This window comes from Chrysemys picta, chromosome 1 (assembly GCF_011386835.1).
Source record: "Chrysemys picta bellii isolate R12L10 chromosome 1, ASM1138683v2, whole genome shotgun sequence".
Taxonomy (NCBI): domain Eukaryota; kingdom Metazoa; phylum Chordata; order Testudines; family Emydidae; genus Chrysemys; species Chrysemys picta.
The window spans coordinates 348,110,418-348,118,751 of record NC_088791.1 but is presented as its reverse complement, the minus strand read 5'-3'; the positions used below and the strand labels follow the sequence as shown (position 1 = coordinate 348,118,751).

The 8,334-nt window shown below is 53.8% G+C and overlaps 1 protein-coding gene across 2 annotated transcripts; it reads right to left on the bottom strand.

Annotated features, from left to right (window-relative positions):
- Positions 1 to 416: 416 nt before the first annotated feature.
- Positions 417 to 7,899, bottom strand: LOC101954002 (ecto-ADP-ribosyltransferase 5-like). 2 transcript variants are annotated; one of them, XM_065581847.1, is made up of 4 exons: positions 6,521 to 7,899; positions 5,952 to 6,020; positions 2,243 to 2,966; positions 417 to 880 (listed from the first exon to the last, which is right to left on the bottom strand). In XM_065581847.1, exons 2-4 carry the CDS (start codon positions 6,012 to 6,014, stop codon positions 855 to 857), a joined length of 813 nt encoding a protein of 270 aa, XP_065437919.1. In that variant the 5' UTR covers positions 6,015 to 6,020; positions 6,521 to 7,899; the 3' UTR covers positions 417 to 854. The 2 variants fall into 2 exon arrangements, with proteins under 2 accessions (XP_065437919.1, XP_065437918.1); XM_065581846.1 differs by having other exon boundaries at positions 5,952 to 7,899.
- Positions 7,900 to 8,334: the final 435 nt, after the last annotated feature.

The following is an 8,334-nucleotide window of genomic DNA, read 5'->3' as shown; positions in this document are numbered from 1 at the left end:
TCACTAACTACAAATTCTCTGTTTTCATTTTTTTTAAATTTTAAACAGTCAAAACAAAACTGCAAAGTGCAAACATGTGTAAAAGCCAAAAAAAGCGCGGGGGGGGGGGGGGGGGGGCAGCCAAAAAATTTTTTGCTTGGTACAGCAAAAAACCTAGAGCCGGCCCTGATTCAAGGGCCGTGTGAAGTTCATGCCTGGTAAACAAGAAAAGCGTGGGACTGGACGTGGATGAACCAGAATCGGTGTGTTGTAAATTAGGCTTAGTTCACGGACCAAACAATGATGGATGGGCTATTCCACCCACCAGTCCCCTTTTGGGGCCCACCCCAAGAGACAGTGGGGGGAAGTCTGGCTACCGACATAGCAGCCTAGTTAGAACTTGTGACAAAATGGGGTGTCGGGACTCTCTACTTCTCGTTCATTATAGCAAATTTATTAAATAAGTGGCATCAAACATCAGCTCAGCAAAACCATCCCAGCAGCTGCTCATGTCTGCCACCCAGATGACATAAAGCCGGGGTTCAGAGTTACCTATAACATGGGATGGACGCACAGTAAATACTGCAAAGCAGGAGGCTTTGGCTGTAAATGCAGCAAGGGAATCCAGCAGAAGGTTTCCCATGCCCTCTAGTGGTGATCTGTTGACAAATCACTGGCAGGCTGCAAGTTCCCAAGCTGAGGAAGGTCAGTTTACTACCCATCAAGCCCTGGCTGTTTAATAGCATATTGGAACACAAGTGGGCTGCACAAGGGACCGAAAAGGAGCAAAGCAAACATTTCACATGGTTTCTGCTTCGGCACGCCCAGCCCGAAGTGCTCCGGATGTCAGATTCTGCGTAAAATCTTTCGGAGCACTAGGCCCACCCTCGCCCTTTCTTTCCTGGAACACAAAGAGAAGGCCTGTGTTAATTGCAGTCTCACTCAGCCTGCTTAGCGACTTCATTCAGAACCCCCCTGGGACAGAACGCCCCGGAAACGGCAGCTCCCCTGCCAGTCGGCCGGGTTGCATTCACAGTAAAATGGTCACTGGGGTTCGGTAGGTGAGAGCTAGAACAAGCCGGACGCTGGAGAGCAGCGCGCTGAAGATACCAGGAGCGCCCACGTCTCTTTGCAGGGGTATAAGGAACAGCCCACCCACTGAGGAAGGGTTATTGTTTGTGGTGAAGGCATGAGGCTGGGAGTCACCATCTCTGCCATTGATTAGCGACCTACAGTTCCCCCACCTGTGCAATGGGGGTTCTGCCTACATCCCCGGGGTGCTGCTGGGATGCGCCGAATCCTTGCAAGGAAGGTGTGGTAGGAGGGCAGTGGATTACGACTGCCGTGTATATGAGGAGAACCGTAATGCCCTTTGGGAGAGCAGAAAAAGCCACGCGGAGGGGTTCCCGTCTAACCCTGTCAGAGAGGTGTCACCACGTGCTGTAGCATCGACACACTCCATTAGCCCAGCAGAGGAACAGAAAAATGGGTGTGTGGCTAAGACCATGGGTGGGTGCTCAGGAGATCTGGGTTTAATCCCTGGCCCTGCACTGGACTCCCTGGGAGATCACGGCTAGGTCACTTCATCTAGCCGGTGCTTCCATTTCCCATTGGTAAAATAGGAGCAAGGATCCTTCCTTTCTCCCACCTCTTTTCTGTTTTGTCCATTTAGACTGTGAGCTCTTCAGGGCAAGGCTGTGTGTTTGTACAGCACAACCGGCCCCTGATCTCACTCTATGCACTACTAGAATACGGATCATAATTTTCTTCTTTTTGCCCGGGCAGTAACAAAATCTCTTCCCAGCCTGGCTCCTGGAGTTAGAAAGGCCCCTTCATGAATTGCCCAATCAATTCTAAAACATGTCCAGCCTCTCTCCCGGCCTGCCTAGCACCAGAATGAGAGACGGCTTAGTGACAGCTGAGGGACATTCATCACCCCCCACACTTGTTCTTCTCTCCCCTGCCCCCTCCCTGCCCTCAGAAACCCCACCTGCCCAGCAGATGTGGGGTGGGAGCAGTTGACACAGCAGCGTCTTATGCTGCCTTTACACCAGCAAGAGAAATTCTCTGCTGGCCGCCACCAGCCAGGACGCAGCCCTTTTGCACCACCTGAGCTTGTGCCATAATGACCTGACTCCAGGAGCAGGGGCTTTAAGAAGAAACCCAACTAGCATGAGACTTGTGATAAAAATAACCCAAGAGATGAAACCACTGAAGTGACAACCCAGGGTGGGGAGAATTGGACCCAAAATCTCCTACTGACCTTCTATGTAGACGCAGTTGTAACGGCTGAAGGTCCGGTTTGTGCTGTGGAGGACAAATAAGTTGCTGTTCTTGTCCTGGGTGAAGTTGCACACCCTAAATCTCTCATAGACTGGAATCAGCACTTCTGCCTCGTCTGGGATAGAAGAGAAGTCTGCGATGGGGACCCCGAAGCACGTCCGGATGGTGAAGAATGTGGCTGAGCCAAATCTGTGAGCTACGTTCCTGTCTAAAGATGAAGAGGCAAACGTCCCAAACCGGACCATGCCACCTCTCTTACTGGGTTGGTAGCGGAGAGAACGGACTCCCCTGTACACCTCCATCTCGTACATCTCAGCACAGTCTCTCTTCAGGAGCTGCAATGCTCTGGTCAAGTAAAAATGAAGGGCTTTGAATGGGAAATGTTTGAGATAATATGCTCGGGATTTACCAGCCTCTCTCACGGCTTTGTTGAACTCCTGGTACAAAGGTATCTCACCTCCGCTGGTATAGGCCAGGATTGCTATTCCATTCTCATCCTTAAACCCTCTAGGCAGAGAGAGGTTTTTCTTATTATTATTCCATTGTTTTTTCGCAGCTTCCCATCTTTTGCTAAACACCTTGTGCCTTGACTTCTCTTGCCGCAGCAGTTTAGACTTGATTATATTTTCCATTACTTCTGTGCAGCCGATATACTGGTCATCAAAAGCATTGAATGCCATGTCCAGCACCGGCTGGCAATTCACCTGGAACAACACAGCATATCAAACACGAGGGGTGGATGGCTGCCGGGCTCCCAGCATGGCTAGCACTAGTGGAACTGGGCTGGGCCAGCCACCATGGGACATTTTTTCTGAATTTCCCTGGTATAAACAAGGCTTGAGAGAGAGAGAGAGAGACCCTTACCAAACAAACTCATAAGTAGGGCCATACCAACTTCGCGCCCATGAAAAACGTGTCACAGACTGTGAAATCTGTGCTTTTACCCTATGCCATACAGATTTCACGGGGGAGACTAGTATTTCTCAGATTGGGGGTCCTGACCCAAAAGAGAGTTGCAGGGGGTCACATGGTTATTTTAGGGATGTCGCAGTACTGCCACCCTTACTTCTCTGCTGCCTTCAGAGCTGGGCAGCCAGAGAGCAGCGGCTGTTGGCCGGGCACCCAGCTCTGAAGGCAGCACCCCGCCAGCAGCAGCACAGAAGTAAGGATGGCAATACCATACGAGACTACCCTTATTTGTCCTGGGTGAAGCTGCACACCCTAAATTTCTCATAGACCGGAATCAGCACTTCTTCCTCGTCTCGGATAGAAGAGAAGTCTGCGATGGGGACCCCGAAGCACATCCGGATGGTGAAGAATGTGGGAGGGAGGGATAGCTCAGTGGTTTGAGCATTGGCCTGCTAAACCCAGGGTTTTGAGTTCAATCCTTGAGGGGGCCACTTAGGGATCTGGGGCCAAATCAGTACTTGGTCCTGCTAGTGAAGGCAGGGGGCTGGACTCGATCACCTTTCAAGGTCCCTTCCAGTTCTAGGAGATCGGATATCTCCATTATATATACTTCTGCACTGTTGCCTTCAGAGCTGGGTGGCCAGAGAGTGGCAGCTGCTGACTGAGGGCCCAGCTCTGCAGGCAGCAGCGCAGAAGTGAGGGTGGTAATCCCATACCATGTCATCCTTACTTCTGCGCTGCTGCTGGTGGTGGCTCTGCCTTCAGAGCTGGGCTCCCGGCCAGCAGCCACCACTCTCCAGCTGTCCAGCTCTGAAGGCAGCGCCGCCACCAGCAGCAGCACAGAAGTGAGGTGTAACGGTGCAGACTCACCCAGCGACGCCCCCTGCTGCTATCTTCCGGGAACTAGCTCTCCAGCCTCCGGAGCGCCCTCTGTCAGCCGGTGTCTCGCCCTGCGCTAGCCCCAATGTCCCTCCCGGATGACCCTTTTCCTGGGTGCTGCCCCCAGGCTGTACCCCCCACAGTTTCTGCAGGTCTTCTCACTCAGGCGAACCCCCATCCACTATCCCCGCTTCGCCTCAGTCATAGGCTACTGCCAGTCACCAACTAGCCCCCGCTCACTGGGGCAGACTGCAGTATAAGCCACTCATCATAGGCAAGGGGGGGGTTGGACCAGCTGCCTCTGCCTACCCTTGGGCTGCCCTCTGCAACCCCCGTACCTGCCTTAGGCCTTCAGTTAGGCCCGCAGCCTGGGGGTTTTCCAGGCTGGAGTTCCCTAGGTCCTCTAGCCTCCCCCCAGCCCTGCTCCACTCTCAGTACCCTGCTCAGCTCCCCGGCAACCAGGCCCCCTTCTCTCTTTACAGGCAGAGAGAGAGTCTCTGGGCTCCTGGCCAGCTGTCCCCTGATTGGGCGGGCCGGGGGTGCTCAGCCGGGAGCCGGGCCGGGGACCGGCAGTGCTGGGCGGGCCGGGGGTGCTCGGCCGGGGGCCCGGGGGCCGGGCCAGGGACCGGGCCGGGGACCGGCAGTGCTGGGCGGGCCGGGGGTGCTCGGCCGGGGGCCGGGCCCAGGGCTGGCACCCCAGGGCCCGAGCCGACCCAGGCTGGAGACGCCGGGGGGGCCAGACTGGGCCGCGCCTCCTCCCCCCACACTCCCCTTAGATGCTTCAGGCTTCCCGCGAATCAAATGTTCGCGGGAAGCAGGGGAGGGGGCGGGGTTGGGGCGGGGACTTTGGGGAAGGGGCGGAGTTGGGGTGTGGGGGGCGTGGGCGGGGCTGGGGGCGGGGGCGGGGCCGGGGCCCCGTGGAGTGTCCTCCTTTTGGAGGCTCGAAATATGGTAACCCTAGATAACATGAAATTTACGATTTTTAAAATTCTATGACCGTGAAATTGACCAAAATGGACTGTGAATTTGGTAGGGCCCTACTCATTAGCCTTGTTCCCCTTAACCTCCCCACCCCCGCCACACATATAGTATTACTGTTAAGATATTCAGTAGTCACAGCAGAATACAATGTGCATGAGATCCGGGCACAAAGAAGATCTTAAATTCTCAGAGACTTTCCTGGAGCCCCCTATGCTTTACCCCCATTTGGGACTCCGGGCTTCAGCTGCGGGGTGAGGGGTCTCGGGGCCCTACTGGGGGGCTCCAGGACTCAAGGCTTAAGCTGTGTGGTGGTGGGACGCTGGGACTTTAGCCCCACAGTGGGGGTGGGGGGATCACCAGGGTTTGAGGCTTCAGCCATGTGTTGGGGGTGGTGCTGGGACTTTAGCCCCATGGGGGTGGGGGACACGGGCTCAGCGTTTCAGCTCCACGGGGCATGCCGAGGCTCCTACGGGTTTGAAAATATTGACCACAGCTCCAGCTAAATTTAATCCCTGGTACAAAGCATTTCCCGGGCGAGAGCATCTGCTCCGCAGTGACCTTCCAGAGGAGGTTAGACTAATCCAGGTCTGACCACCATTAGGAAACACAAACATACCTTCCTCTTGGACAGAACTTCTCCACCAAACCCAGGACAACATTCACAGTGTCAGCCAGCCCCTTCTACCTCCTCCAGTGCTCCCCCGACCAATAAACTAAGAGAAAACGCTGCTCCAAACAGAGCTTTCTATAACCCCAGAAGAGAGAGGAGCCAGAGACTCCAGGAAGTCCCCCAAGAGACCTCATCATTGCCAAATTCTTTTAGATGGAAAGTTGTCAGGTACTAGGGTCAGCACAAAGCTCTAAGATACATAACTAGACAGCATTGGGTCTTACCAACATTACAGCATAGATTGAATTACCTGAGGGATGTCCATCAATGTGTGAGCACAAAGGTAAGTCACGGTGATCAGCAGAAATGTCATCCTCACCTGGGGGACAGGAAGAAAATTCCACGAGAATCTCAACATCAACCAAGAGAAATGCCTGCCCTGACTCCCTTGTTCCAAGGTGATTGGGGTCATCTATGGAGAATCCCCTGAGCCACCGCAGGAGAGGAGAGCAGGAACCCTTGTAAACAAGCAAAGACCTTTACAGGCTGGGGCAAGAGTTGGGCAAAAGCTTTCCTTTGTTTCTTTTTGAAGTTAAAATACAGACGTTTCATTTCCTTACAACTAAATTTTCAGAAGTCACAAGTGATTTTTAGCAGTGTAACTTGAGACACCTTCAGAGCACACACACCCCCTCGGAGATCTGACCCCTTTCAGTTCTTTTCAGTCGGGTCTCCAAAAATCGTGGCCCCCAAATCACGAGCCGCTCTTAAAACCCTAGGTCTGAGTGAAGAGACAAGGTTGACCTGTCGCCATGCTTCCCCCCAGGGGGCTTACCCCAGGGATGGACTTGACCCAAAGAGTTAAAGATGTGACTATACCTGCAGGTCCAAAGGCTGGATGGCCCTGGGAGTGAAGCTCAGACCAAGGGACTCGCTCTCTTATACTGTGTTGTCCCTGCAGAGACTGTTCCTGTGAGTCTACGCACTTCTTCCCCACCCTCAGACAGGAAACCACCTCGCTGCCTTTCACAGCCTTCTGTTTGTCATGGGGGAGAGAGATCACATTGACCAGATTCCAATACACCTGGGAGCCCAGCCAGCACTACACAGGACATGCCAGCGTCCCGGCGCTGCCCAGCCCGGCCCCTCAGAACTTCATGGCAACACCGGGGACAGAACTCAGATCCTCCTGCTCCAAGGGGCGGATCCGACAGACACCCATTGCAGCCCCTGGGAGCCTTCCCATTGATTTAAAGTTTGGGGCCCCCCAGGGCATTCCAGCTGGGAGTAGCAATTGCTGGCAGTCAGGTCTGTTGATTTCCAAAGACTGTCCCAAGTCCTGTGTCTGCGAACGCACAAGGAATCAAACAGCACGAAACAATTTCTTTGGCTTGCAGCACCAAAAATGCTCCTTGCAGCCCATACCCAGGACCCAAAATCCTCTCTTTGGGTTTCTACCAGGATCTGCTACCCGGCTTTCAGCTGCTCCTTTAGACTGTCCCTCTTTCCAGTCTTCTTGTCTGCTCTCAGTTTCTTGCCCTCCTGCACACACAGCTGACCCCAGGTCTCCTAGCCCTTGCATTGGCAGGCAGGGAGACCCCCTCAGTCCATATGGGTTAGCTGCCACCTGCCACACGGCTTCATGCCTTGGGCGGTTCCCCCATCATCCTCAGCTGTTTCTCCTCCCTAAAGAGGTCTGCCTGCTCTTGCTGTCAGCGTGGGGGTGCTCAGCACCCATTGGCTTTAACGAGGTCCGTGGTTGTCTCTGATCCGAGACCCAGATGATGGCAGCCATTCGCATCTTTCAGTGTAACAGTTTCAATATTTACAAGTCCTACCTCTGCCCCCTAGATGGCCAAGCCCTGCCCACTCAGGCCTGCTTGACACGACGCAGTTGGGTCAACGTAAGGTGCGGTGCAGCCACCTATTCCTGAACAGCAAAGAGGAAGGCGAGAGATGCAGCAGGGGGTTCCACCAGACCGGTCTGAGACTCTGTCACAGTCTAGCCAGCTGAGCACGGATGACCCCAGTGAAGGGGAAGGCAAGTGTGCGTGTAACGCTGGCAGACCCCGGTCGTCATCAGCGAGGATCAAATGTGGGATCTCTGGAGCTTAATGCAGGTGCCTTTACGGCACGATCTAACGACCCATGTCACTTAGCCAACGCAGTAGCAGGCTCATCAATCACTAGTTGGTCTAGCTGCCACTAGAGGGAGACAGAGCGCCCACCAAGCAGGCCTGGGTTACATGTACATACGTTTTTCCTTGCAAGGTTTAAAATTAAAGAGGCACACGGGATCCCAGGAGATCATAGGGGTGGCAGCTGTGATGGTGAAGTTCGCTCCAGCCCCTTCTTTCAGTCAGCCAGTGTCACGGTAGCCACCACAGTCTTTCCCCCACAACATCTTGTGGCAGGCCCCAAAAGGGAACTGGTGGGTGGAATAGCCCATCCATCATTGTTTGGTCCATGAACTAAGCCTAATTTACAACACACCAATTCTGGTTCATCGGTCCCACACTTTTCTTGTTTACCAGGCATGATCTTCACACAGCCTTTGAATTATATCAGGACACCTTTTTGTTTAGACTAATTCGGCGTGTGTCCCTTTGGCACCTTTTCCCATTAACATTTGTTGCTCTCAGTTGTTCTTACGTCTCTTGACCTTTCTCAAAGTTGAGATCACGGTCTAGGTA